General features: G+C 43.9%; 5 protein-coding genes across 8 annotated transcripts; 3 read left to right on the forward strand and 2 right to left on the reverse strand.

The window, feature by feature from the left end:
* Window positions 1–715: 715 nt before the first annotated feature.
* nudcd3 (NudC domain containing 3) lies at window positions 716–4,064 on the reverse strand. The gene is made up of 6 exons (XM_026298319.2): window positions 3,542–4,064; window positions 2,659–2,975; window positions 2,013–2,145; window positions 1,803–1,934; window positions 1,524–1,712; window positions 716–1,234 (listed from the first exon to the last, which is right to left on the reverse strand). The coding sequence occupies exons 1-6, from the start codon at window positions 3,737–3,739 to the stop codon at window positions 1,124–1,126; spliced, it is 1,080 nt and encodes a 359-aa protein (XP_026154104.1). The 5' UTR covers window positions 3,740–4,064; the 3' UTR covers window positions 716–1,123.
* Window positions 4,065–4,070: 6 nt separating this feature from the next.
* On the forward strand, window positions 4,071–5,680 carry mrps24 (mitochondrial ribosomal protein S24). The gene is made up of 4 exons (XM_026298320.2): window positions 4,071–4,347; window positions 4,561–4,623; window positions 4,960–5,071; window positions 5,189–5,680. The coding sequence occupies exons 1-4, from the start codon at window positions 4,306–4,308 to the stop codon at window positions 5,470–5,472; spliced, it is 501 nt and encodes a 166-aa protein (XP_026154105.1). The 5' UTR covers window positions 4,071–4,305; the 3' UTR covers window positions 5,473–5,680.
* A 459-nt stretch (window positions 5,681–6,139) lies between these two features.
* gnsb (glucosamine (N-acetyl)-6-sulfatase (Sanfilippo disease IIID), b) lies at window positions 6,140–12,595 on the reverse strand. The gene is made up of 13 exons (XM_026298169.2): window positions 12,235–12,595; window positions 11,354–11,413; window positions 10,996–11,199; window positions 10,823–10,888; window positions 10,643–10,741; window positions 9,359–9,526; window positions 9,186–9,268; window positions 8,665–8,783; window positions 8,485–8,588; window positions 8,293–8,394; window positions 8,103–8,213; window positions 7,478–7,588; window positions 6,140–7,352 (listed from the first exon to the last, which is right to left on the reverse strand). Exons 1-13 carry the CDS (start codon window positions 12,403–12,405, stop codon window positions 7,203–7,205), a joined length of 1,548 nt encoding a protein of 515 aa, XP_026153954.1. The 5' UTR covers window positions 12,406–12,595; the 3' UTR covers window positions 6,140–7,202.
* Window positions 12,596–13,225: 630 nt separating this feature from the next.
* polm (polymerase (DNA directed), mu) lies at window positions 13,226–26,160 on the forward strand. Of its 4 annotated transcripts, none has more exons than XR_003295040.2 (12): window positions 13,226–13,591; window positions 13,738–13,915; window positions 14,322–14,420; window positions 14,555–14,725; window positions 14,809–14,880; window positions 15,264–15,384; window positions 15,467–15,599; window positions 15,705–15,807; window positions 16,252–16,653; window positions 16,736–16,819; window positions 17,480–17,679; window positions 26,023–26,160. XR_003295040.2 is itself a non-coding variant. In XM_026297175.2 (11 exons), exons 1-11 carry the CDS (start codon window positions 13,416–13,418, stop codon window positions 17,564–17,566), a joined length of 1,626 nt encoding a protein of 541 aa, XP_026152960.1. In that variant the 5' UTR covers window positions 13,226–13,415; the 3' UTR covers window positions 17,567–21,424. The 4 variants fall into 4 exon arrangements, 1 of the variants encoding a protein (XP_026152960.1); XR_003295041.2 differs by lacking the exon at window positions 26,023–26,160 and adding an exon at window positions 23,209–23,423; XR_003295042.2 differs by lacking the exon at window positions 26,023–26,160 and adding an exon at window positions 20,760–21,424.
* On the forward strand, window positions 26,075–27,928 carry ved (ventrally expressed dharma/bozozok antagonist). Its single transcript, XM_026297839.1, has 3 exons — window positions 26,075–26,279; window positions 27,059–27,318; window positions 27,593–27,928. Exons 1-3 carry the CDS (start codon window positions 26,075–26,077, stop codon window positions 27,926–27,928), a joined length of 801 nt encoding a protein of 266 aa, XP_026153624.1.
* Window positions 27,929–27,941: the final 13 nt, after the last annotated feature.

A 27,941-nucleotide genomic window follows, 5' to 3' on the forward strand; every position in this document is an offset into this window, starting at 1 on the left:
ACGTTGAGTTTCGGCTGTCAGTTTGATCCTTCTGGGGATGTGGTCCAGCTGGAAACAAACACCATGACTTTAGCTACGGGAGGTTTCTGGACGCAACACTGGTTCTTGGGAAATTCAAATTCTGAAGGTTTTGGTGGAAAAACACCTTTTGGTCGTCAGCACATGATGTTTATATTCACATTATCACGAAAAGGTCAAGTTAGTTGAACTTTGATGACGACTGTGCTCCCCATTGTAATTGTGGACTCTTGGTTCCTTCAGAGACTGTGAACAGTGACGGCCGTTCTCGGCGTCTGGAGCTGGTTTTTGGAAAAAGACGGGTCTCCCATTGTTGGTGAGGAAGAACCATGTGAGCCAGGTCAGTGATGTGGCTCCCTGCTGGGTTTTTAATACTTTTTGGGCAACAAAAACCAGTTTTTGGTTCTGCTGGAGGTTTTTTCTTCCGTTACAGGGAGTTTTTGCTTTCCACTGTCACCAAGTGCTGCTCATGAGGGACTTGCTGGGTTTTTTGTTTTTGTAAAGTGCCTTGAGATGATTCGTATTGTGATTTGGCGCTATGCAAATAAATTGAATTGAGAATGGAATTCAATGGAGGTCTACAGCATAGACCCATAAGCTGAACCAGGTTCTGGATTCACACACATTCATTGGTGCTGTCAGTCTCTGGATGGGATCTGGACTCAGTGACACACACACAGAATCACTGGCTGCTGCCTTTAACCCAAATATTTTACTCTCATCAGTTTATTAAACTCAGGACCAGAGCTCACACTCGTGGTGTTGAATGATCAAAAAAATCTGGTACCAAGGAAACACCTCAAGAAAGATGCAAATGAATCTGACAGTAGTTTGCAGTATTGCTACGAGAAACACCAAATGAAAAATAACAGTAGGGCAGACAAATATAGAAGCACTGTAGAATCATTAAATAGAGCAGAGCAGGTAAAGACGTCCCCATATTCCACAAATTTCAAACATCATCCAGTAAATGTGGATACAAGTCCTCATCACAGTCTTCCACACTAACGCAGCATGGCAGCTCCGGTTCTGCTGCAACACAACAGACCGGCAGGTAAATGTCGACCCTGCTGCCCACAGACCAGGGCTCAGTTCATGTTCAGCCTCAGAACTGCACGGCGCTGGGTGGGATGTCGAACATGGACGGGTCGAACTGCTGCCCTCTGAACGGGGAGCCTTCGACGTCCCAGCCCTTCTTCAGCATGTCGTGCACTTTCTGTGAAGAGACATGGAGGGAGATGTGTTAAAAATACACCGGTCCGGTTCAGTAAAGACCACAGTGACACCTAGGGGTGAGTGCTATAACTGACTCAGTCTCCAACATGTATAAACCAGTCTCCACATCCTGGTAACGTTAATGTGACGAGAGCTTAATCTGCAAAATCCTTCTGGATTGGAACTGAGCTCCCTGACCAGAAAACCTCATGTGACCCTGTTCTGAATACACGTTGGATCTCTATTATTTCAGCATGTGGCTGTGCGTCTGTGTTGAGTTTGGGCCTCACCATCTCATGACTCTGGGGCTTCCCCTGCAGCTTCTGATGGTAGTCGAAGGTGAGTCTGTCCAGAACAGCGTGCTCCTCCTCGTCGACTGATGCCATGGAGCGCTCGCGGTTGATCTGGTTGATGTCTATCGCCTTCTCCCCTTTCAGCACCGCGTTCCACCAAACCTCAGAGGTCTTACTGAGCGACAGCTGGATGTCAAACACAGGAAGTCAGATTAAAAGTCTTTTTCTTAAAACTTAAAACTCTCATGGACAAAAATCTGGCATGTGTCTACTCACGACTACATATTTTCCAGGGTCCAGACTCCACAGCGAGTTCTCAGTGTTGATCTTGTGTGTGAATTCTCCCTCCATCAGTGTTTGTCCTTCGGCGTAGACTCGCACGCTGCCGGTCTGCAGACTAACGCTGACCTGAGGACGGCCGACACAGCTGCAGTCGGTGAGATGACAGAGGACAGTGTTCCTGGTGTGTCACATGACTGTACTCACCTGTCTGCCCTTAACAACCGTCTTGGGTACGAAGACGCGGACCTCCACATCGGTGTAGTCCTGGGACCAGCTGTAGTTCTCCCTCACAGCCCCGTTGTAACTGTCAGGGTCAGACTGAAACTTCTCCTGGCTCCTGTCACACAGACACATGAAGCTGAGTTCTCTCTTCTCGTTCTCCAATAATTTGAAGTACATCCAGTTCATATTTCAGTGTTTACATTTGCCTTTTACTACTTTACAGAGGGACATATATATTTTATTATTTTTCTTCTTTCCTCTTCCACTAATCATCAAATGTCCCCCAGGGCCCCGACTTCTAGGTTGAGAACCACTGGACTAAACTGTATATAAAGAAGTTAAAATGCTGTGGTGGAACCACTACTTTTACTTTGAAACGTAGGTGTGTTTTGTTGATAATATGTCCGTACTGTTACTTAAGTACGATTTTGAACGCAGGACCTTTACTTGGAATTAATTATTTGATTTTGTTGTACTGGTCCTTTTAGACCTGACTGTTACTCACGCTTTAGTAACTGTTGGTATATAACAGATTAATCCAAAACTGTCTGTTTTCCACTTGATTATAACCTCAAAGTGTGATTTGTTTCCACAATATGAACAAGAGGCTTTGGTGAATAAAACTCACTGTTCTGCTGAGGCTGTGCTGGCTGCAGCGGCCTGGTCTCCCTGAGCTAGCTGTCCTGCACCACCGCCACCGCCGCCGCCGTCGGACTGAGGGCTGACAGACGGCTCGGAGGAGGCAGGAGCAGAAACAGCAGCAGCATCAGAAGAGGAGCTCTCCATCGGTGCTGCCTCTGCGCTCTGCTCGTCCGCCCCCTCGTGAGGCTCAGCGGTGACCTCCAGCTCCTGAACCGCCAGAGGAACGGTCTCCTCTCTCTTCTGGAGCGCGCTCAGTCGTGTCTCCCTGTCTTGCTCCGCCAGTTTCTCAAACAGCCTAAATGTCTGCAGGAGGAAGAGAAGATGGTCTCAGATCAGGGCCTCAGAGTGTTTAGCTGCTGCTGGTGCTTCCCTGCCATGAGAACGTGTTGACTCTTTACTAGAGTCTTTCTACTCTTGATTTGTTTTCTGCAGATCCCCTCGAGTTCTAACATCTTTTTTATTTTGTTCTGCAGGTTCTGCAGCTATTCTCCCCACAGCTCCGCAGTGATGCTCAGGTTAGTTGGTTGTGGTGTCATTGAGTGGATCTTCTCACTATTTTCAGTTTTTCACAAACCAAACACCCTGTCAGCTGATAGATAAGATAATCAGTAGATTCATGAATAATCAGCAGTTCCAGGTTTATAGAAACCCAGTAAAGTGTAAAGTAATAAAAACCTATAAACAGTCCCAGGGGCCAATTTTCTGCAGTAACTAATCTTAACACTTAAAGTACATATGCAGGATTTTTACACAGTGTATTTATACACAGTGATGTAGTAATTTAAAGGATCTGAGTACAATAAACACACAATGCCCCAGTATTTAGAAATAACCAAACTACACCGGATGTTCACGTTGTCAAACTTCACCTTCAGCACCATCTTCTCCGCCACACCAGCAGGGAAGCCCATCTTGTCGGTGGGACTCGTTAGGAGCCGATAAAAGTCCGTCTTTCTGTACAAAAACCCGAAATAGATCTGCAGAAAGTCCTGGATGTTCCCAACGTGCTGCAGGATGCCGAGCAGAGCGTTGTCGTACATTTCCGTCATCTCCAGCGGCGACGCCATCGCGACTTGAACGTTTTAATCAACCGTCAAACTGTTTATTTACGTAAGTCACGGAATTAAACTGTTATTGTTTGTGAGTAAACTGGACTTTTTCTTAACGTTTCTTGACGCCTGATTTCTCCTTCCAGAACAATAACACTGCCGGTCGTGCGTTTTCAAAATAAGTGCACAATCTTTACAAATGTGCAGGTTTAAACAGATTATTGACACAAAAGCCAAAAACATAAACACAACGACACAAAACCCACAACACGATGTCATTAACCGTGCTAATAATTACTGTAATCGGTTTACAGAAAGTTACTCTTTAACTAAACACTTTTATCTTTCTATTTCCGGTTGGTACAGGCCAACAGTCGTCCGGTCGAAACAGATACCCGGCTAACGAATAAACAATTCCCGTCTGCGGGTCCATTTTTCATAACAAAACATCAAATTTGACATTTTTAGACGTGAAAAGTTGAATTATTATTTTATAAACCGGTAATGTTGACGAGAAAGACACAAAGTGAAGATTTGCGTTAGTGAACAACATTGTAGGCTCAACGTGAAACAGTGGAGGAAACATGGCGGTGTCCTTGTGCCGCACACGGGGCGTGAGGCTCCTGGTGAGTCTTTGCAAAACATTTTTATAAAATAATGTTGATGTTAAAACGTTTGGTGTCGATAATTCAGCCGCTCATGTTCAGACTGTGTCTCTAATGTTTGCAGCTGAAACACATTTCAGCTTAATGCAGCTTAATAAAAAACACGAGTGCTGACTCTTCTTCAGGCCTGTACGTCGTTGTGATCTGATGGTTTCTCCTCTGTTTTGTCTGCAGAGTGCTGTAGCCCAGCACGGCTCTTTGTGCAGAGGCCTCCATGTCACTGCAGTGTGCTGCAAGGTGAAGCCTGAGCTCTGGACATCATCACAGTTATCAGACAGGCTGTGGTAAAACTGTGGCCTGGAGACACAGGAAGCCCCTCAGATGCCTGCACACTTAGTTTTATTGTAGATTTCGCTTTAAATAAACTAAAAAGAACAAAGTGAAAACATGTTTTAGCCATTTGTGCATCTTAAATCACTTCCCTGAATCCACTGTGCATCAGATGTTCTTATGGTTTGACAAAGATTCAAAGAAAATCCATGTCTGTCCCTTCTGACTGATTTAGATGACATGACCTTAAAGGATGTTTTACTGACATTTGCTCCTTTTCTGTCTCTACCTTTTGTTTTCTAGAACCGAGCAGCTCGTATCCGAGTGGGCAAAGGAGACAAACCTTTGACCTATGAACAGGCACTGCCGCCTCATTACATCGGCCATCGTAAAGGGTGGCTGTCACAGCACACCGGTGAGTACGACCACACCTGTTAAACACCAGTTAACACCCTGAATATGCCCGTTCCCATGTTAGAAACTGCCAATAACTAAGGGAGATTTAGTGTCATGTCACACCTGTTTCTGACAGGTAACCTGAAAGGAGAAGAGGGAGCAGCCGAGCGCACCATAGAGGACGTGTTCATTAGGAAGTTCATGTTCGGGACCTTTTATGGCTGCCTGGCCAACGAGGTGGTGGTCAAACGACGCGGCAACCTGCTCATAGTTTGTGCTTTAATGCTACAGAAACTCTCCCCACAGAAGTTTTACTTCTTAGTCGGCTACTCGGAGTCACTGCTGTCCCACTTCTACAAATGTCCCGTCAAGATCGAGATTCAGACCCTGCAGGACAAAGCTGTGTACAAATACGTCTGAGGGCACCATGCTAAGACTAGAAGCTTCTTCCAGAGAGAGAAACGCCAGTTTGGACTTTGTTCCCATCCCCCTCACTGAGGCCACCTTCAGTTTTCATTTCACCAAATAGCAGAACAAACTTAGAATGAAACAAAAACCAGTTGTATCAGAAATAACATGTCATTGTTTAATATCTAAAAGAAGGTTTAATAAAATGTTTGCATTTAGAGCAACCTGGTGAACTGTACTTACATTTGAAGATGTCAAATATTTATATACAGTGATGTGCAGAAGTTTTAGTCTGACTGATCCCAGGACAAGAAGCCCATAAAGAACCCACTGCAAAGTCCCAGGAGAAACTGGCAGGTCCAACCAGAGACTGATTAGACTTAGGTTTGGTTTTATTTGCTGTGCTTTGGATGAAGGTAACTGATAAATAAAGAACAATTTCTGTAACTTATATTACAGACACACCCTCTGTATTTGTAGTGGTTAAAACTTCTGCACAGTACTGTAATGTTTATTTTTCGAGGTAAAATTTCAGAGCGGTCTGGTCAGATCTAACAAACGGGCTCATGTTTTTTAATGCTAAGCTAAATAACCATTAGCTAAATGGTGAACTACAGGTACAAGGACAAAACTCTTCACATCTGATTCTTCTGAGAAAACATCCACATGACAAATGCAGTTAAATGCTTCTTTTCATTTACCTTTAATCAGTTTCATCACAGTGCAAATACATTCACATTTAAGGCACACATACCTGGCCGTGCACGTAACAAGGCACGCAGGATTAAAGCATTCAATGTTACCGTGTGAAATTTCCCTTGGAGATCACGTCCACAGTGTCACAGCACTTTGTCTTTCCCCTGCTTTAAAAAGGCTCTTTACAAACGTTACCATCAATACTCAGTGTAAAATATCGTGACCACCAAACACCAGGATAAAAGCTTAAAAATTGGAGGCACATCAGGATCCATTCAAGAAAGACTTCGGTCTAAACTTCACTCACTGGAAGTGCAGCTGAGACAAAATGAGTTCAGAGTTTCAGGAAGTCAGAGCAGTACTTTCCACAGGTTCAACAGTCCAGTTCAACATGATGGGGAATCTTCACATCTGACAAATACTGTGTTTCTGAACCACAGACACTTTAAAGGACAGTAAGTTCACAGTGCAAACGCAGAGACACATGGTCCAATCTGCACAGGTTGAATCTTAAGAGACAATATAAGATCATGTAGCTCGGGGGGGGGGGGCATTTTCACAGCAGATAGATTCTCTGGTCACAGCAGGAAACACAGGTGTGACTAAGCAGCTCAGGAAAAGTTTGATATTTTAGAGAAATACACTCAGGATTCATAGAAGATCTGACTCCATTAAGTTATTGGTCCCAAAAAAGAACCAATTATAGAAATAGTCAAAAACTACTAGTGAAACGGTGATTAGTTGTTTTTACACACGAGTGATACTGTGCAGGATTTTCTGTGTATTTACTGTTTAAGTGGTTCTAATATTCTCGTCTAGGTCACAGTGTGAAAGGAGACGAGTATATTTCCCAAACAAACGAGTCTTAACTGTTTCCTGCAGGTGTCCCAGTGAGGCAGCGTGCACAGAACCACAACCCGGAGACCGATCATTCACACCTGTGCTTGTCCTCCTGAGAAAGACACCTGAGCTCATTCTGGTGGTAAAACTTGTTTGTGAGCGTGATGTAGTCGGTGTTTGACTCTCTGCTGTGGTGCGTGTCCTCTCTACTTGATGTCCCGGCAGCTGTCGCCCACGCAGGACTGCAGCTTTATGAGCCGCTGGTTCATCACCTGCAGGATGGCTGGATCCACCTTCTTCACGATGTTCTCCAGCTGGTGGGGGTCTGACGTCAGGTTGTACACCTCCACAAACGACTGGGTGGGGACACAAAACAGAGGGACACACACTGAGCATCACACCTTGTACGTGTGTGTGTGTGTGTGTGAGAGAGAGAGAGACAGAGACAGAGACAGAGACGGCAATCAGAGTCACGCTGTACCTCGCTGTCTGCAAACTCGCAGTACTGCAGGTTTTGTTGACGGTCGAGGGTCCGGACGCAGGCGTAGGTGTTGTTGTAGGCGTCTTCACACACACAGTCTGGGAAACATTGCTGCAGAAAAGTGCAGAGTCAGTGCTGCAACTACAGGTTGAGAAAAATCACTGATTTTTCTCTTGTTCGGCTGCCATCTTTACCTGCCAGCTGTGAACTACAGTCACACACTAAACAGCAAACATGGCTGTGCATGCAAATCATAAAAGGCTGAGGTTTTATTTATCAGACCTCGTCTCAGGAGGATGTGGGTCTGAACAAACCAACAGCTGTCACCTTCCTGCTGTTTGGGTTTTGAACCTCTGTCTACAGAGGTTTGACTTGTGGTCTGCCTGTCCTTCAGTGGCCCGGTGGGCTGTTCCTGTGGTGTAGTGTGTAGTGTAGCTGTTGTGCTTTACTCCGATCTGATCGAGATCATCTGATATGATCAAACGCTCTGCAGCAGCTGCTGAAAACACCAAATAATCTGACACTTCCTGCAAAAGTTACTTTAATGTCAAAATTTTGCCGATTCATTTTATATCTACCAATAGTTTTATATGTTACTGGATCTTTTCTTGTGTTAGCTACTCACAGAAAGGCCAGGTCCTAATTTGGGACACGCGGGGTCTGTGGTGGGTTGTCCCTCTCCATTGTATTCAATGAGGAAAAGTGGCCGTGCAGTTCCATTACGCAGAGAAGGGGCCTGACAGGAAGAGGTTTATAGACACTGGTTATGACAAGACGACACAGAGAAAACAATAAGGATGAAAGAAATAACAAACCATCTGAGACAGAAACGACTGCCCGTCCACGTTCACCAAGGACAGGTTGACACCAGATATGTCCAGTATGGTGGGGGCCAGGTCAATGTTCAGCACCGGTGCCTGAAGGAGCAACACAGCACTGAGGTTACAACCACATCTGACATCCCATAAAACACAAATGTGCGTATTCAGCAGAGAAAATCATGTGACCTGCAGCGTCTGGTTTGGTTTGATGCCAGGACCACGGACCATGAGCGGGATCCTGATGTCAAACTCATAAAGCTGCCGCTTGTCAATGGGCAGAGAGAACTGACCTGGAAGAAGCAGAACAGACGATGACTGACAGACAACACTGACCAGATGTTTTATTTAACTGGAGCTGGCTCAGACCTGTGTGGTAGCCGTTGTCTGACATGTAGAAGATGTAGGTGTTGTCCAGCTCTTTTATACTCTCAAGTTTTTTGACCAGTATCTCCACCATGTCGTCCACAGACAACAGGGTCTGCCACCTGCAGGACAGACGGCATCTGTCAATTTCACACTTGTTTTTATTTAAAAGGCAAATGCTGGTGAGTCTGTGAATCCAGGACCTGGTTCAGCTTATGGGTCTGAGCCGTAGACCTCCATTGTTGTCCAAAAACTATTAAAAACCCAGCAGGGAGCCACACCGCTGACCTGGCTCACATGGTTCTTCCTCACCAACAATGGGAGGCCCGACTGTTTCCAAAAACCAGCTCCAGACTCTGCTGAGAGCAGAGAGAAGCTGGAGGAGACCAGTGGACTCTTTGTTCCTTCAGACTGTAAAAACAGTGACGGTCGTTCTCAGCCACTGGAGCTGGTTTTTGGACAACAATGGAGGTCTACAGTCTCACTGATAGCAGGAGCAATGGAGGAAAGTTTAGGAGTTGCACCTTTTCCTGTACGCATTATCCAGGAAGGTCAGTGAGGTGTTGGACATGGGGTTGACGGGCTGACGCAGCAGCCAGTGTTTGTCCTGAAACACACAGACAAAGAGATTCTCTGGGAAGAAAACGTAAAAAAAAAAAAAAAGAGGTTAAAGGTGTTGACGTGTTATCTTCCAAACCTTCCCCGGTTTGTTAAAGCTCCCGTCTCGAGGCGCTTTAACGTTGCTGAACTCTTTCTGGTACTGAGGGGCTGCTGTCCACGGAGAGTGAGGAGCCGGAGGAGACAACAGGAGGAAGAAGGGATGCTGAGGACTCCTGTCATCCAGGAAGTGAAGGGACCGGTTCAACTGCATCAAGACACAAGCCGAGACTGAAAACACAGACTGAACGAGCTGCAAGAAGAGAGAGGGCTGTCCGTCTGCAACATCTGACTCATTTTCACCACAGGAAATACGACTAACTCACTGTCACTGCTGCAACATGAAGCTATTAGAGGTGAGAAACGCTCCAAGTCCCACTCAGAGCTAAATTAGTCTCAACTTCAGTCCTCAGATGAGTCAAATAGGTGCTAATTAACTCAGCTGCCTGATGAAACCATGACGCTTCTCATCAGCAGAAGCAAATGAAGTCCAGCTAACTGGACATTTGTTGTTTTTAGATGTTTGGTTTCAGCTTCTCCATTTGCAGCCACTATTTGCTTGGTATGACGCAAAGACCAAATGTTAAAGTTTCTTCATTCAAGTTTCAAATATCTTCTTTTTCTAATATTACAGAGATTTTCTGCTTCAAACATTCAAGTGCTGCTGGTTTTACTCTCTGAACAGTGACAGTGGGCCTGGCAGTCACTGCTGGTGCTTCTATTCATTTCTTATTTTTCTTCCCTCCACCTGTTTTTGGACATAACCTCAGTCTTCCACAGGGGACTTCACATCTGGCCACTTTTCTCTTTCACTTACTGTTGAATGGGGAACTGCAGAAGTGAGACACGCACACAACACACACCTGTTTTCAGATCAGTCATAAGCTCAATTTATTATCCGTCCGATGGATTTTATAGTTTAGGCTTTGAGGTTTGTGTTAAAATCGAGGGCACAGTCGAGGGCCGCTGCTATGAAGGGCCCGTTTATGTGAACGTATGAACCAACACAGATCATGTGACACGAGTGTTTCAGCTGTTCCAAAGTGCAGGACAAAAAATTTTGATGAAGCAATTTTTAGTGTTTTATTCTCTGAACTGAGCCAAGAGCAGCTGATCAGTTTAACCTTTAACCTGTTTGGTTTGCCTGGTGATTTTACTGTCATCACTTATTCTGTATCATTATAATTCACTTCATGATCAATCTCTACATATATTCGACACTGTATTCAGACTAAATCAGCCCGTTTTCTTCTTCCCATAAACCCTTAGACAAATGTCCCCACAGATACATGATTAGAGAGGAACCACTGTGCCGGTTACTCACGATGAGGTCTGTCAGATAGTCCTTCTCATAGCTGTCTCCGTGCTTTTCTTCTTTGCCGTTGACAGACAGTGTGTAGTTGTAGTACTGGGAGTTCCCCACCTGCACATGGCACAGCAAAGCTTGTAACTGGAAAAGCAGTATCTGTGTGTGTGAGTGTGTGTGTGTGTGAGAGACACTAACCAGTGCGTGCCACTGGTCCCAGCCCGGTGGAACGTGGTCGACGTCTCCAGCGTCTTTCTTGCCGTACTGAAGCAGAGGAGGCGTCAGAGCCATGAGAAGCTGTTTGCTAACATCTGTCTGTGACTGATCAAACCACTAAACGTCAAACTGTGTTTTAAACACGTGTTTCCAACCTGGTTAAGATATTTCCCAGCGAAAAACGTCTGGTATTTGTTCTTGCTGAGGTAGATGGGGAAGGCCTCGGCCTCGGGGCCTTTCTGCCACAGAGGGCTGGAGCAGTTCCCGGACAGGGAGTTGTTCCTCACCTCGTGGTTGTGGGGATACCGACCCGTCAAAATGCTGCTCCTGCTCGGGCAGCACAGTGGCGTGACTGTGAACTTTGCAGGAGAAGGAAGTGAGAGTGTCGACAAGAGGAAGACGAGACCAGGGGAGAAGCAGATGGTTTTAAAAAAAAAAAAAAAAAAAAAAAAACAACAAACAAAAAAAACAAGACGACAGTATTTAGGTGCAGGACTGGACAGATGTACTCACAGCATTCACAAACGTTGCTCCTGCATCTCCAACCAGAGCTTTAGTTTTCTTCATGGGAGTCTGCAGAACAGAAACACACAACACAAAACTAATCTTTTCATAAACAATAAATAAACAGGAACTTCTTTGTGTGATTCTTTTCTATCCTGTCAGACATCTTCAAGCTGAGCTCTGCTCCTGATGGTCCTCGCACATCCAACCCAGTGCAACCGGCCACGTCTGGTTTAGCCACAACAAAAGCTGCTGTAATGAAAATGCTTGTTTGGTCCAAACAGCAGAACTAAATATTCGTTACTACGGCAGGAAAATCAGAAAATCCTCACATTTTACTGGCCGAAACCAGAAACTTGTTATTTTTGCTTGAAAAGTGGAAAAGTCATTGGTCTCTAGAGCAGCAGAGCTTTGTTAGGTTTAGATTCATTGACACCCATTTTGGAGCTGAGGAACCAGTTTGATGTGCACACTCATGCATGGACTTTCAGGAAACACCTCAGATGTTTGGTATTTTCTCATCTGGACTAAATAAAACAGTGTTTGATTGGTCTCAGTGAGAGAGGCTTCAATGATGACTGGAAAATAAAACCCCTTTAATTCCTCTTTGTAAATGCGCTTTGCTGCACCTTTGCTACCGTTTGTTTCTGTTTGTCTTTTTGTTTTGTTTACACATTTTCTTCTTTTGCATAAATTACGTAAAACACTTCCTCGTGCATGAAGCGTGGCCAATGGCAAAGGTTTTGCACAGACAAACTTCGAGCTTCAGTTTCTATAGTTTGTGGACGATAAAACAGTGAAATGTGACAAACGGGGGAGAATTAAATAAACGGGATCAATAAAGAGATCAAAGTGATTTATGCTGAGTTGTTTCCGGGACACTAACTCACCATCCCCCCCAGCTGAACGTCCTGGTCGTCGGCGAGAATGAGGACGACGTTGCTGGCTTTGGCGCTCTCCGCACACCTGACGCACCAGGTGAGCAGCGCCGAAATGAGGAGCGCGAGGTGTCCTCTCAGCCGGCGTCTCCCCGCTGCGGCTCCGCTCCTCAGACCGGCCATCGGACCACCGGGGCACCGGGCCTGCTGCTCCACACACAGACTAACGCCGGGCTGCGGCTCGGTTCGGTTCTGGTCCGGCTCCGGGGAGAGGTTAAACTGAGCGTGTTGAGACCGGACGAACCAGGACCAAGAGGCAGCGAGTTCAAGGAAGTGGAGTCAAGTGTTGTGGTTGTGGGTCATATGATCGGACTGAGGGTGGGAGGAGTGAAAAAAGACGCCTTATATACACTTTTCTCTGTCTATAATTAATAATAATAGAATTTAATAATAATAATGTGGACAGAGATCATTTACTGCAGTACAGGCAGAAGCACCACAGTGTACAAATACTGTGTCACAAGCAAAAGTCTGTCTTTACTGCAGTAAAAATACTAATTTATCAGCAGCCAAATATTATGGATATAACGAAGTGAAAGTAGTTTTACCTCATAATTATACCGGAATATTACATTTGTTTGTTTACTGTTTTGTTTTTATTATATAAAAGATGATGTTATGATTTTATTATATTACAATCAGGTGTGTGTCCCTTTCCTTTATTTTAAAATAGGAAACAAAACTTAGTTGACTTAGTTTTTCTATTGATCACTATAAAATAATAAAAAATAATTTAATTTAAGTCAACATCTTTACTGTGGATTAAAATTATGAGACAAAAAACGATTTGAAGTAAAACTGTTTAGATGTTTATTTTGAATGAGGCACAAAGTTGGAAGTAATTGAGATTAAGGTTTATTTATGAGACAGTAAATTAAAACCTTCAAATTAAAACTCAATGAGCGTTTGGGACTAACGCGATTTCTTAGTGGTGGCACCTGTGGGCTTCCGTACAAATACGTTGTTTCCGGTCGGTGGTATTTTGGTAATGCACCTGTGTTACCGGGCTGAAAGCTGCATCTGGTGACAAAACCTGCTGCTTTCGTCGCCACCAACTTTCCTCAGAAGCTGAACCTCGTTTTCTCAGACACTTTCCCTGAAGCTTTAAAGTTTTATTGGCTACAGGCGGAACCATGGTGCCATTAAAGCGAAGAAAGATGGTTCCCTCAGCTGCTGGGAACACTGGGACTGGGAGCAGGTTCCCCCAGTTTGTCTTGTTCCTGATGGAGAGAAAAATGGGAGCCAGTCGAAGAGCTTTCCTCTCTCAGCTGGGCCGGAAAAAAGGGTTTCAGGTGGAGGAGAAGTTCAGGTAAGAAAAGGTGAAGGGTCATGGAAGAATATTTTAGATGTGTCACTTTTAAAACGAGTGAATGAATGAAAACAGATTTTATTGTTGTGTAAAAGCTGAGAAGGACAAAAAGAATCACAGTACAAAGGTTTGTCGTCTCTTCACAGTGACAGTGTCACACATGTGGTTTCTGAAAGCAACTCTGGTAACGAGGTCAGGACCTGGCTGGACTCACAGGTCGGGGGTCAAGGCCAAACTCCGGTTCAAGTCCTGGACATCAGCTGGTACACTGAGAGCATGTGTGCAGGTGGTCCAGTCCCGATTCTGGACCGACATAAACTACAGGTACGTTGTACTTCACTAAGGAACCTTCTAAAGTCCGCTTAAATCAACAGGTTCGGTTCTCTTGGCAGCAAAATGTGAATTAACCTCAAGAAGTTTTTACAACATTAATCATGTTTCTTTGTTTTACTCAGTGATGTTATTCTGCAAAAATCTGTTTTCTCAGTTTCTAAACTTCATGTTGTGTGTTTGAGTGTCATCATATAACATTTTGAGCTTTACTGTCACAGAACATACTGAGGTGAGTTCATGCTCCGTCCTTTCCTACATCAGATACGCCAGTAAAATGTCTCTTAATGAAAGTGGGGGTGATGGACTTTACTTTATTCTTTCACTGAAGTCCAGAGTCTGATGAGTGCAGGGTCTGACTGACTTAGTCGCAGCCACTTACTCCGCCTGTGTCCATCAGGAGCAGCAGATAAACGAAGCAGAGGTGGTGGCGTTCTCGGTGCCCAGCTACGCCTGTCAGAGGAGGATCGCTCTGGACCACCACAACACCGTCCTCGCTGTATGTGCCCTCTCCTACACTATGTTGCACCTACAGGTCAAGACTGACGTGACTACTCCGCATGTGGTTTAAGCCTGAGTTTCCTGTTAATGAAGCCGGTTAACTGATTATCTGTCCACGTGCCCCCATGTCAGGATGCTTTGTCACTGCTGGCTGAAAATGCTGAGCTCAGCGACGAGGACGGTCGAGGTGTCGCGTTCCGACGGGCGGCCGCCGTGTTGAAGGCTCTTCCTCGGCAGGTGACGAGCATGGCGCAGCTGAAAGGGCTGCCCTGCCTCGGAGGTCACTCACTGAGGGTCATCAAAGTGAGTAAATACTATTTATTTTCTAACTAGATTTCTAACTTTAGGCCGTTTTCTCTAATAGTTGTTACTCTCTGTTCCTTCAGGACGTTTTGGACAATGGAGCATCAGATGAGGTTGAATCTACCAAGCGGTCCGAGCGCTATAAAGCACTAAAGGTGCGTCAGCTTTACCCAGAAACTGGAAATATTCAGTCATAGTCTATGGAAGCAGTTTCTAACGCCTGCAGGATCAGTCGAGTCACTGGTAACTATTAAATATCATCCAGGTGAATGGACAGTTCAGTGTAAACACAAACTGAACATCATCACCTTCATGAAGGAGGATTCACTGCAGGACTGCTGGATTAGACTGACTGGGTTTCAGCCTGGTGTTCTTAATAAACTGGCCACTGAGTGAATGTAGAGTAAAAAAAGTCTTAAGTTTTAAGTTTGAGTGTGTATTTATTTTCGTCTGATTTCAAAAACAGTGTCTCTTCTGTCATGAAGCTGTTTCCTGCAGAGGACCAAGAACCTTTTAAACGCTACAACCTGCATTTCAGGTGTTAACAGGCATTTTTGGAGTAGGAGCGAAAACAGCAGCCCGATGGATCAGCGAGGGGATACACACCCTCCAACAGTTACAGGCTTCAGGACACACACTCAACCGAGCACAGCAGGCAGGTGTGTCTCCTGGTGACCGTGTCTGCATTCACACTGTGGTTTATCTGGTTTGTTTCTGAATGAGTCCCTGGTCTCCTCTCAGGCCTGGAGCACTACGACGACCTCAACCAGCCCGTCACAAAGGCAGAGGCCGACGCCATCGGAGAGATTGTGGAGAAAGCTGTTGTTTCTGTGCTGCCGGGCGCACAGGTTACTCTGACTGGAGGCTTCAGGAGGTAGGACACTGACAAACAGTATATCTAATAACACGCGGACCCGTCCAGGCCCCATAAACCAGGTTATGTGATTTAACAGAAACATTACAACAGAGACTTTTTCAGAGGGAAGCTGGCAGGTCATGATGTTGACTTCCTGATAACCCACCCAGAGGAGGGCAGAGAGGAGGGACTGATGCCTAAAGTGGTCTCCTGGTTGGTGAAACAGGTAAATTCACTGTCTGCAGCTTTAAGAGGAAGCTTTTTGGATTTGTGTTCACCACATCCCTCCTGCAGCCTGGAGATCATGCACCTTGATTGAAAACTGTATATAGTCACTAATTTTCAGGTAGAAGCTGGGCAGCATAAGTAAACCAGCCTGGGTTTAGACTCATTTCAGAGTCAGGTTCAGTCCAATAAACTGGATAGGGCTGGATATCGACACTAAACTCCTGGTTCATTATTTACATCAGATAAACATCGATCCTGTGTAAGGTGCTTCTGTGGAAATGGAAGTTAAATTTCACTGTTGCTGGATTCCTCTTGTTTGAATAAACTTTATTGAGATTGTCAGAGAGGTTCAGTGTTTACATTCAGTGTGATCTCGACTCCATTAATTGGTGTCTTCCCTACTTCTCAGGATGTTTTTCACTGGATTGTTTTGTCTCTTCAGGGTTTTCTGTTGTACCAGAAAACTACCAGAAACTCTTACCTGGAGTCTAAGGACGGTCCTGCACAGCCCCCATCCAACATAGACCGCTTTGAACGCTGTTTCTCCATCTTTAAACTCGAGAAACAGGCAACGAAACAAGCAGAGATGCCTGAGGACTCGTGCAGCTTTGGAGCCCACAGGCAGGTAGAAGGCGACGACACGTGCCTGCAGACAGATCCACAGTCGTGTAGTTTGAGTCCGATCCAGACTGGCGGACTCTGCCGTCGTGCGTCTTCTGAAGAAGGACAACTGGAGGAGACCGAGCCTGCTGGACACAAACCGTGGAGAGCTGTGAGAGTGGACCTGGTGGTTTCTCCTGTCAGCCAGTTTGCTTTCGCTCTGCTGGGCTGGACAGGATCCAAGGTGACCTGTCTTTTTGTTGTTAGACTCTGAACCAGCTGTAACACCGTGAATGATGTTTGTACTGATGTAATATTTTCCACAGTTGTTTGAGAGAGAGCTGCGTCGTTGGGCAGGATACGAGAAGGCCATGTCTCTGAGCAGCCACGCTCTTTATGATAACAACCAGGTAAATACTCACATTTTTAATAGGAGCTGAGGAAAATGAAGAAACTAGCTTTAGCAAACTTCTTCCTTCTGACACTGTGTCAAGAAGTCACCTTCTTCCTTTAGGCCTGGGTAACTTGCAGCTTTGTGACTGTCAGTGCAGAGTCCCTCTGCAGCTCTGAAGTCTAAACCTTCAGCCTCTGGGTCTGTAACTCAGAGTGGAGTCTCAGCCACAGCTGGGCTGCAGGATAACGCTGAAGAATAAGCAGGATTTCCAGGAAGGAAAGCAGTGGAGCTTAGCTTCCCTGTCCCTCGGTTTTCTGTCATTTTGGCTTATACATGACAGCTGCAGGCACTGCGCTCTGTCAACACATCACTGGAGTGGCTGTCTTACGGTCCAGAGCCCGTTTCATTTTGAAATGACGATGCAGAGGGAGTGAACTGGAGAGCATCAGCACAGCAGAGCAGATGTGTTTTTTCCTTTCTGTAGCACATCTGGCCTGCAGTGCTGCTCAGTAAACCACACTTTCTTTATTGAATCCACTTTTAATAAAACTGACACGAAGAATTAGAATCAAATGTTTTCCCAGTCGTACATTTTACATCTGCTTATATTTAATTATCATGTGATGATTCTGGACAAAAATCAGGACGATATTTTCCTGCTTCTTCTGTCTAACAGGGTAGATATCTGAGAGCAGCGTCTGAGGAGGAGATCTTTGCTCACCTCGGTCTGGAGTACATTCCTCCTTCAGAGAGAAACGCCTGAAGGGATCTGACGGAAAGCTGCTGCAGGACGGCCGAGGATTATACCCCAGAGACAGGAGGGTGGAAGGGAGGGGGCTAGAAGTAGCTTCAGCTGGATAAACAGTCCAGAAACCTGTGAGTAGTTTGTTCTTATATCCTGGTTTTGAGTCTGATCTCAGTCTAACATGTGCCTCTAACAGAGAAACCAGGCCAGCCTGAGAAAACAGAAACAGTGGTGATAGGAAAGTAACAAACGATATTTATGACCGAGCGTGTGGAGGTTAGCTCGCTGTTGATGTTGGGTCTGGACAGAGAAAAGAGCAGAGGAGCTGGTGGTGAGTTTCTTTGTGTTGCAGAGCTCACATTATTTATTATTTATTTATTATTGACAATTATTTTATCTCTGGTCCCAATCAGAAGGCAGACAGTAGAAATGTGCTCTCGCCTGCGTTTGATTGGCCACAGGAGCAGCTTGTCACATGTTCAGCTGTGCCACTGAGCAAGGTGTCCTTGCAGAAGAGGGTTCCAGCCTTTAACCTTTGCCCTCAGCTGGTTAAATAGATAAATCTCTTCTCTGTGGCTTCATTCAAAGGAATGAGAAGAAAAGCTGAAGTCCAGAAAGCTGTGAGCAGCTTTAACTGGAGAATTCAAGCAACAGCAGCTGAACATTAAAGTGCAGGGTACAATCTGAGCTCTGTTACCTCCATAACATGACTTCCTGTAAGAGTTTGTTTCTGTCTGCTGTGTGAATTAAGCCTTAAAGGATAAATCTTATGATTCTCTGTATCTTCTTATTAACAGCAAACCTGATGGTGGGAAAGTCCCATAGTCCATCCTCTGTCTGTGCAATACCACCACAAAAACAGTTAGCGTGTTAGCGTGTTAGCATGGCTGAAAGTTAAACACCTTAAAGGTTTTCACATTTGGTTTGATGTTGTGTTCCTGCTGTGGTCACAGGCCGATCAGGGAACCTGCTGTCTTTTAGGACAGAGACGTGACAGTTTGACAGACTCCACTTTAAGAACCTCAGTGTTTTGCAGTACAGGATCTTGTCTCGTGTGTGTAGAAGGAAAAAGTACATGCATGTGCACCAGTGACCTGTTTTCTGTAACGTCACCTGGTCTGTACGGTTACTGGCAGAAACCCACACAGCTGTGCACTCTGATGCTGATGATAACTCACTGACAGGCTGATAGAGAAGATGCTCACAGTAAAGCGTCGTGTGCAGACGTTAAGACTGCGGCTTTGTGTTTCAGAGACAGACCAGCTCTGTCGTGAACTAGACTAACTGTATATAAAGGAGTTAAAATGCTGCTGAAGCTTTGACGTGTCGGGATCAATAATCTAATAATGTCAGATAGAAAAATGTATCAGTCACAGGAGACACTTTATCAGGACTTTACTTCAGGTACATTTTACTATCAACAATTTTACTCTTAATACTTTAAACACATTTTACTGGGAATACTGGGCTTTTTACTTCTGTGCACGCTCTTTGAAAAGACTCAGCTGTCAGAGGATTAAATGTCACCGGTGCATCAGGACGAAACATGTTGGAAAAACTAGTTTGAAAAGTTGTTTTTGCGAAGGGACAGTCCCATTTCCAAGAAACTTCCTGAAGGGGGAAGTGGGCGGGGCCTGTACCTGGAGATACAGCTCAATGAGGAAGCACATAAAGTATTTGAACGTTTAGTTTAAACATGTTGGTTAATTATAGCGCCCCCTACTTCTAAAATGTAACCGTGTATGGTTTAGTCTCAACAGCTGGTTTTAGTGCCACAATAATCACAAGAAGAAGAAGGTTTTGTGTTTCGCTGGTTATACTTCTGCAGGACTTTTACTTCTAATTATGTATTTTTTGTAGTTTAATTGGTGTTTTTATTTCAGTAGATTATCTGAGTAGGTTGCATTTATATAAAAGTGTAAATGTAAAGTGTTCCTGAGGAGAGGTGATGTTCTGCATGCAGTTAAAGACTTTACATGAAGCTACGTCCCCCGTTTTCCCACAGTGGCCCAGACTCTCGGTCTCCTCCGTGCAGGATGACGTCGGGCTCTGTCAGAGACTTTGGCCTCACACTTACGGCGTCAGGAGCAGAGATGTGTCAATGGAGATTTACAAACATGGGATAAAACTCCTTTTTCTGCATGTTGTGCAGTTAAAAACACACAAAGTTCAGTTTTGTGTTTCCATTTCTTCTGGCTCAGCTGTGTTAGAAATGAGGAAATGATGTCTGAAGTGTGTGCATGTCAAAGAGGGTGGATGTGAGGGAGGAGACGGAGGACGGAGGTGTGAGCTCGGCCACGGCCTTTGATGTTAAAACTGTATTTAGAGGTTAATGAGGCTGTTAGGAAGAGAAACGCCTGCTGCTTCCCACTGTCCCCCCCCCACACACACACACACACACACACACACATGCATCTGCAGATCCACATTTTACTGAGTTTCTCTCATTTCAAACCTGTGCAGCCTGAGAGTTGTTTCTTATTTTAATCGTTTTTCAGATTTATTACATATTAAATATAGAAAGGCAGCAGTGGGAGAAGTAAAAGAACCAAAACAGCAACGTAAACAGTTTATTTACAAGTCTTGCGCTGAAGTAAACAAATGCAACAAAAGTAAAAGTACATAGAACATAGAAAAGGCAGTATACAAATATCCAGGTCCTCTATTCTAGTAATTGTGGTAATACAAGTAGACCTACTTAAGAGAAAGTGCAGTAATTTTAGCCAGAAATACTGAAAGTATCAAAATGAAAAGTAAAAATATATTTATTAATAGAGCACTTTTCAAAATAAAAGTTTCACAATAGAAGCTTCAGCAGGAAAAACTAAATAAGCACAAATTACCAGTTAGAAAAGGAGGAATATGTGTTGGTTTTGAGAATTTTTGACTATTTTCCAGATCATAAACTGTTCCTCAGAGCTTTACAGATGTTTCTTCCCAGTGAAATAAACTGGGGGGGTGGGGGTTCCTCCTTGGCCCCATCCCAGGTCTGTGGGGTACCAGTCTCCTGCTGGGCTCGTCTTTGATTGGCTCCATTCAGACCCTTTCATCTCTAATGGGCCTGTTTGCTGCTCTGTTATGGACACAAACACCCCCCCCCAGGCACTGACAGGAGGCTGCAGGGTGGGGGGGCAGGTCCCAACAGAAGGGGACCTGCTGGACAGATCTCTGCTAACATCTCCTTTGGTCTGTCTTTATCATTCATTCACAGATAACTTCCACACACAGAGACAGATGGATCTTCAGTACAGAGCCCTTTGCCAGATAAAGACACCAGGGTCCTGTAGTTCTCTACCATGAAAAGACCCAAACCTGCAGTGTGTCAGTCAGTTCCCTCCCCAACGACAAGAATCACATAAAGCAGCTCACGTATATACGTCCTTTCTTTTCTTAATGCTCAGTGAATAATACTCACTGTAGTTTTTAATTGCAGAGGCTTTATTGGGGACTATTTTCAGCTGTGGATTAATCCACCTTTGGTCTCCAGTGAGTGTTAGTGGCAGCAGGGTGGTGTATGTGGGACTGGGTCTGAATAAATCACAGTGTGTGTTCGTGCTGATGGAGGAACATGTGCAGCAGAGTGAACAGTGATGGCTTTAATCAGAGGCACAGGGGAGGAAGGTCCATCAGGCTTTAATATGCAGACAACACTTTAAAATCCTCATCAGGTTTATCCTCTAAGGTCGAAAACAGTCGGTGATGAAGTTGGACCTGAACTTTATTTCTCCTCGTTCTTCATGAAGTGTAAAGTGCTGTGAGGAACATGAAGCAGGAAAATGAGAGAACGCACAATAAAAATAATAAATTAAACAGATGTAAAAACACTGTTTCTGTACTTTCTCTATGATTCTGCTTCTGTTCTTTAATCTGTTACATCTGGACCTTCACTATATTAACCAACAGATTAATTACAAATAAAACTGAACTAGATTTAAAATCCTTTTGTTTTTGTTTTTTTTTTTCTGCTAAAATTTGTTGAGAAAGAAAAATATCACCAGTTTAAAGTCATTTCCTTGTATTAAACCGTGTGAACTTTATTCAGTCGGGGTTTTGTTTAGTCTTTAGCTGTATTCTCTCTTCCACACCTCACTGCTGCAGCTTCCCATGGGGGTTATCAAACTCCTCTATCTGAACAAATAGAGCTTGGGCCTGACATGCGGCCGTCTCTGATGCTGAATGGATTCCTGTATGCAGATCAAGGCTGTGATGACGCCCAATAATCATTGATCTCTATTGCCGGCAGGCTCCAGCAGTTGCCCGCCCCGTCTGTAACACAGTCAGTTAAGGCCTCTTCCCCTGTCCCATTGATCCCTATCAACCTCTTCAAAGGCTCCCTGGGCTTCGATGGGGCCAGCGGGACTGGTCCCGGTGGACGAGCAGGCGCTGCGACTCCCACGTCAAACGGGGGATGGAGGGACGGAGGCCGGTGAGGTGCAGCTTTAGTCTTTAGGGTGTGAAATTTAAATATCTCCAAAACCTATGGCTCGTGGTGAAAATGCTGTTGTAGATGTTTGATTCCTTCTTTCAGGTTCTAAGATTAAAACTTTTCTCCATCTTCATAGTTTTTGCTAATAAATATATTAGGTACAGACACTGACAGCACAGTAAAGCAGATTTCCTGTTGTTTTTCTTTATTGATTAGTAATCAAGTTATTTTATTTCCTGTCAGTTGCCTTTTCAACCTTTTGTGTACACAGATCTTGAATTTAGTGCAAGTAGAAATCAAATTATGTAAAAATGCTCCATTAGAGGAAAATTCTCACTCTCCAAATCCTATTTAAGCAAAAGTATTATTGGTAAAAATGTACCTAAAGTGAAGTAAAAGTACACATTCTGCAGTAAAGTGTCTCCTGTGACTGACAGGTTGTTTATTCTGATGCATCAAAGCTTCAGCTGCATTTTACTGTTGGAGCTGCTTTTAACTGTTTTATATACAGTTTAGTCCACTGGTTCCCAGCCTGGGGGTCGGGGCCCTTTAAAGGGTCACCAGATAAATCTGAGGGGTCAGGAGAATGACAAATGCGTCATACAGAAAACTCTTTACAGTCTGGTGTAAATATAAAGGAGCAGATAATGGAAGTACTTTAATAAAATACTTCAAACTTGTATTTGGTTACTTTCTAGCAAAGAAATGACAAAATCAGGAAAAAGGTCTGTGGATTGTGGCGACATCCACAGTACTGTACTGTACCAGCAACTGTGCTGCAAAACACATCAGACTCCCATGATTAGCTACAACACGTCCATATGTCTCTGTGTTTATCTGAGAGGTTTTAATTTGGAAACGTACTAAACCTGTCAGGTACATTTACGCAGTAAAATCTACAATACTTTCCCCAGAAATACAGAATAAAGTAGCAGCAATGGAAATCTACAAATACTTTGCATAGTGGCCATAACTACATGTGTGAAAGTACAAATATTTCCTCTGAAGTATAATGGAGTAGAAATATAAAGTACAGTAAACAACAGGTACCTGATACTTGTGTTTGTAAGTGTTTTTTCTGCCACAGGCAACAACAAATGGCAGCACTTACAACAAGTCAGGCCCACACACAGAAACACGGCAGCCACAGTTCAAAGTTCAAAGTGGTCCTGATCATTTGTTTTCCTGCTCTGCCTTCGTGTCTGTGCTGTATAATGGGCTGGATGGGTATCAGCGTCCCTGCTCCACCTTATCATCCCCGTCCTCATCTGTGCAGCACTGCAGCGCTTTGATGTGAGGCCTGCACAGGCAGCAGCCCGTCTGTCTGCAGGCACGCTGTCAGGTACTGCAGTAAAAAGTACAGTGTCTGTATCTGAAGTACATTTTTCTGATAATACTTCTAAGATTAGATGGGGGCACTGCACTTTGGGTTAGAAAAGGGGGAATTGGTAGTGGTTTGTTTTTGCACAGCCATAAAATTAACTGTTTTATACTTTAATACACGCTGGGGACTCTATAAAATAATGAGAGTCTTTTTCCAAAACCTGCTTCAATATTTAGTTTTATAGCCATCAAGTCCTCACTAACCCTAAATAACTAATAACTGACCCTAAATAAGAATTAAAAAACTAAGCTCATGTTTTAATGCAGGATTTCTACATTGTTTTAATGGTATTTCTACTAGAATGAGTATAAATACCTTCAGAAACTAGCTGTGGAGTAGAAAAAGTACTTCAGACAGAAAAATGCTAAATATTAACTGGTCAGATCAGCACAAGTACAAGTAAAATATGCAAGTACTGCCAGAAAAATACACTTAAAAATAAATGACTAAAAGTCGAAGAACTGCCCCACAGCTGATATTTTACTACGTATTTATTTGATCACTCTTCCTTCTATAGAATAAAAATATATCCCAGGTTCCTCTGCGCGCACACACAGAGTCGTCCAATCAAAGGCTGCGCGTCTGATCGAGCAGGGAGTTTGGTCCGTGAACGCACCATTTGCGCACAGATCAGCGTCTCCCGGTCCCGGGTCCAGCGGGACGATGGAAACCCGCTTCACATGCGGGATCAGTCTTTATCACGCACTTCACGTTGATCACGTTCAGCATCAAAAGGAGAGAATAGTTTCACGTGATTTAAGGCGCCACACAACAAGTGTGGGACAAAGTACAACTTCAAGTATTTGTACTTTTACCTCAGTATTCACATTTTATAGCCTACTGCCTTATGATGTACTTTGTACTGCTACACTGATCTACTGAATGATGTTTATTTACAGTGATTTAAAGTAATATACTACAGCTACTGTATTCAGCTAATAAAGAAGTATTTTGCATAGCATTTGGTACTTTATAGTAACACATCTGCAGTTCTGGAAAGTAACTAAAAGTACTTAAATACTTCATTTCTGAGGAAGTATTATATGTTATATGATTAAAAAATGACATGTTATTTAAAAAGAGTCAAATTATCACGATCATCAATAATTATAAACAATAGTACAGTACAAAATAATCTAACATGTTACTTTTCGTACTTGTGTACTTGAATATTTCTACTGTTTATATGGATGAAGAAAGTAGATTTAATTTAATGTTGCTGACCCTGTAATACAACAGAAACTTCTTGTGATTATTCATTTGAGCCACTCATTGTTTCTCCTGTGCATTTTAAATCCTCATCAGCTCTAAAAGGGATCATGAGACTTTAAACTCATCATTGTTTAAAATGATCTGATGTCTTTAATCTCAGGATTATCCCGGATGATCCGTTAGCATGAAATGAAACCACTCAGCGCTCGTTATGTTGTTGTCGACCTACAGGCTCCTTTTCCAGTGAAGCTGAAAATGTGGTTAATGGATCTGAAGCACTGACGTCTGTGTTGAAACTTTTTCTTATCAAATCATCTGCAGAAAACAGAGAAACCTGTTTATCACATTTTGCCAGAGCTGTAATTGTAATGTCTTTAAATATCTGCAGGTTGTTTTCTTTAATTAACTCGGCCTTTAAAGTCTCTGTTAGATTTGTTAGATTTCCTATCAAAGCTGCTGCCATTCATTTCTTTCTTTATTTAAATCGATTCATTTCCCGTTGATTTACTTATTAATTTACCTCTAAAGTTAAATATCATTCGAGTCTGCTGTTCATTTCTCTGCAGCATATTTATTTTGATTAAATTCAGCTTATTACTGCACTGAAACTACACAAAAACTGCGTTTTGTATCTTTTATTTAGCCTCATTTTACTTTGTTCATCTAATTTTGTTTACAGGTGCTATAAAAGTCAAATATACTGTTGTTATTTTTTTATCTGAGTCCATCAAATAATCCAGAGATTTAGACTGAATAGTACTTCTGGCTGTCAGATACATGTCGTGCAGTAAAAGTACTGAAATGTAGTAAAGTTAGTAGAAGCATAAAGTGTCTCAGTATCTCTGCAGTAGTGTAGTAAATGTACCAGTGTCATCTGATAAAATGCAGTACATCATATTATACAGTATATTGTAGTATACAGTGTTAGTATTAAGGTGTATGAAAGGAAACTACTCAAGTGAAGTACAAGTACCTCAGATGTGAGTTGAAGTACATTTGTTTACAGTGTGGATGTGGTTGCAGAGGAGATGCAGACAGGTTTTTGGGTGGTTGGGGAAGGGGGGGCGGGGTGTCTATTATCTGTTTCTGGGTTCAGGAAGGATGGGGGGGTAGTATGGTAGGAGGTGGGGGGGGGGGGGGGGTCCATCCCAGACTCACTGGAGCCACGTTGTAACAGCCTCATTGAGACTGAATGAGACGTCTTAATTACTCCAGTTGTGAAAACTGAAGGAGGGCAGGGCGAAGGGGGGGGGGGGCTTTGATCTTTAGGGCTGAGGGAGGTGGAAATGAGCAGGATGCCCCCTATAAATACAGACAGGCCATGGGAGGGGGCAGTTAAAACTCTGCTACCACCAGGACTAAGCACCAAGACGTTTTCCTGCAGCCTGGACTGAACTTCTCCTTCTGGTGTCGCTTCCTCAGTATTTAGGATTTACCTGTTTCCTGTCCCAGGACAGAACCACAGCGCTCTGCAGCCATGAGGGGACATTTTTCTATCGAGTGGATGGCCCAGAGCAGCCTGCCAGCAGAGTCCCAGAGCGGCCCTGCCCCGGGACCCACCACCTGTGGGACCCATTCAGAGAGTCTGCCGGGTTTTTACTGCAGGCAGAAATCAGGAACTGGACCCGAGCAGCAGGAGGAAAACACGAGGCCCGGTCTGGGTGCATACAGCCCAGGGTCCCTGCAGCAGCCCCCACACACTCATCAAGGTGAGGACCTTCCACCAGTATCAAGTACTGCAGGGGTTTTTAGCAGTGCAAAATTACTCAGTACATTTACTCTAGTACTTTACCATTTTTCTGTATTAAGAACTTTTCTGATGATACTTTGAATGTAATTTTACTTGTAATGGAGTATTTTTACAATGTGGTATTACTACTTTTACTCAAATGCTCCTTTACCATTAAGGTTGAACTAATAAAGTATAGTAACAGTTTTACATTACTTGAATATTTTATGATACTTTATACTTCTACATACTGTACTTTGACTTAATAGTTTACATATATAAACCTAATAATACATCTTATATGTAAAGTACTAAAACTGTGGTCTACTCTTCTCTACAGTGTAGTTCATTCATTTATAATAATGTTTTTAAACCTGTTTACCTATAAATGAGTATTAGGTTTTTTTAAACTTCTATTTATGTACAATGAAGGAACGTCCATTTACTCAAGTATTTAACTACAGATTTGAGGTATTTGTACTTTATTTGGGTGTTTCCTGCTTTATATTTCTGTTACATGGGGCTGGAGTTACTTCACAGGACGTGATCAAATATGGCGCCTGGTTAAAAACAAGTAGAGCTGGAGCAGTGAGTCGATTCAGAGTCAGAAAACTATTATAGAAAATAACCAGCAGTTTAATCCATAACGTCCAGAGAGACATTTTGCTGTACTGTACTTCAGGACCTGTGTGTTTCCACTGGAGGTTTAAATCTTGTTGTGGAAAAATGAATTGAGTCATTTTGTTGTCTACGTTGCAGGGACAGAGCCCGGGTTCAGCAGCGGGACAGAGGAGGAGACCTCTGGTTACGAGAGCGAAGGGGGTCATTCCCTCTCTCCCTCTGCCCCCGCCGACAGCGCCTCCACCTCGCCGCCATCCCCTCCCTTGGGCCGGAGACCCCGTACGGCGTTCACCGCAGAGCAGATCAGCGTCCTGGAGAGGGCCTTCAAGAGGAACGCTTACCTGGGGACGCAGGACAAGGCTGATCTCTGCAAACAGCTCAACCTGTCTGACAAGCAGGTACCTGAATGCAACACACCTGAGCTACAGTTCATTTGTTGCTGTTTTATTCTTGATTGTTAGTATTTGGGGACCAAGACAGATATGTACATTCCTTATAATCGTGTTTACTTTCTTGTGTTTTTGTTTTATGTCTTTTATAATTTGAGGGAAATCCTGTATTTATATATTTGGTTTATATTTATTTCTCAGTAATAGACCCCAGAAACACACAGGCTTTAGTAACAGTTAGTGCTGTTTTATATTTAATACTCATTATTTTTCCCCATCTCAGATCAGAAACTGGTTCCAGAACAGGCGGATGAAGCTGAAGAGGACGATGCAGGACGCTCTGGCTCACGCCTGCCAAGCAAACGTCGCCTCTCAGTTTATGCATTACTCCAAGCTGCCAGCCTACAGGCCGGGGCCCTACCCTAGGTACCCGGTGACGGCGGCGGTGGCACCCGAGGGCCCGACTGCTGCCTCCTACGTCCATCCACCCAACCTACAGTACGGCTCTCCGCTGCCCCTGGACTCCGTCTACCAGTACAGCAGCCTCCCAGGGGTCCTGCTGCCCCCGGCCACAGCTCCACTCATGGGATCCTACCCGACATATCCTCAGTATTACTAACATCAGCTGGTGA

Source organism: Mastacembelus armatus, chromosome 12, assembly GCF_900324485.2.
Source record: "Mastacembelus armatus chromosome 12, fMasArm1.2, whole genome shotgun sequence".
Lineage (NCBI taxonomy): Eukaryota > Metazoa > Chordata > Actinopteri > Synbranchiformes > Mastacembelidae > Mastacembelus > Mastacembelus armatus.

What these genes read in the sequence shown, in the direction of transcription:
- nudcd3 (XM_026298319.2), bottom strand. Translation starts at nt 3,739, where the DNA reads ATGGCGTCGCCGCTGGAGATGACGGAAATGTACGACAACGCTCTGCTC. An exon ending in AGCACAGCCTCAGCAGAACA is followed by an intron (nt 2,146 to 2,658) that starts GTGAGTTTTATT and finishes TCTGTGTGACAG; the next exon opens with GAGCCAGGAGAAGTTTCAGT. An exon ending in CGGTTGTTAAGGGCAGACAG is followed by an intron (nt 1,935 to 2,012) that starts GTGAGTACAGTC and finishes GGCCGTCCTCAG; the next exon opens with GTCAGCGTTAGTCTGCAGAC.
- mrps24 (XM_026298320.2), top strand. Translation starts at nt 4,306, where the DNA reads ATGGCGGTGTCCTTGTGCCGCACACGGGGCGTGAGGCTCCTG. An exon ending in CACGGGGCGTGAGGCTCCTG is followed by an intron (nt 4,348 to 4,560) that starts GTGAGTCTTTGC and finishes TTTTGTCTGCAG; the next exon opens with AGTGCTGTAGCCCAGCACGG. An exon ending in TCACTGCAGTGTGCTGCAAG is followed by an intron (nt 4,624 to 4,959) that starts GTGAAGCCTGAG and finishes TTTGTTTTCTAG; the next exon opens with AACCGAGCAGCTCGTATCCG.
- gnsb (XM_026298169.2), bottom strand. Translation starts at nt 12,405, where the DNA reads ATGGCCGGTCTGAGGAGCGGAGCCGCAGCGGGGAGACGCCGGCTGAGA. An exon ending in CTGGGAAATATCTTAACCAG is followed by an intron (nt 10,889 to 10,995) that starts GTTGGAAACACG and finishes CCTCTGCTTCAG; the next exon opens with TACGGCAAGAAAGACGCTGG. An exon ending in GGGACCAGTGGCACGCACTG is followed by an intron (nt 10,742 to 10,822) that starts GTTAGTGTCTCT and finishes TGCCATGTGCAG; the next exon opens with GTGGGGAACTCCCAGTACTA.
- polm (XM_026297175.2), top strand. Translation starts at nt 13,416, where the DNA reads ATGGTGCCATTAAAGCGAAGAAAGATGGTTCCCTCAGCTGCTGGGAAC. An exon ending in CAACCGAGCACAGCAGGCAG is followed by an intron (nt 15,385 to 15,466) that starts GTGTGTCTCCTG and finishes GTCTCCTCTCAG; the next exon opens with GCCTGGAGCACTACGACGAC. An exon ending in CTCTTTATGATAACAACCAG is followed by an intron (nt 16,820 to 17,479) that starts GTAAATACTCAC and finishes TCTGTCTAACAG; the next exon opens with GGTAGATATCTGAGAGCAGC.
- ved (XM_026297839.1), top strand. Translation starts at nt 26,075, where the DNA reads ATGGCCCAGAGCAGCCTGCCAGCAGAGTCCCAGAGCGGCCCTGCCCCG. An exon ending in GCCCCCACACACTCATCAAG is followed by an intron (nt 26,280 to 27,058) that starts GTGAGGACCTTC and finishes TCTACGTTGCAG; the next exon opens with GGACAGAGCCCGGGTTCAGC. An exon ending in TCAACCTGTCTGACAAGCAG is followed by an intron (nt 27,319 to 27,592) that starts GTACCTGAATGC and finishes TCCCCATCTCAG; the next exon opens with ATCAGAAACTGGTTCCAGAA.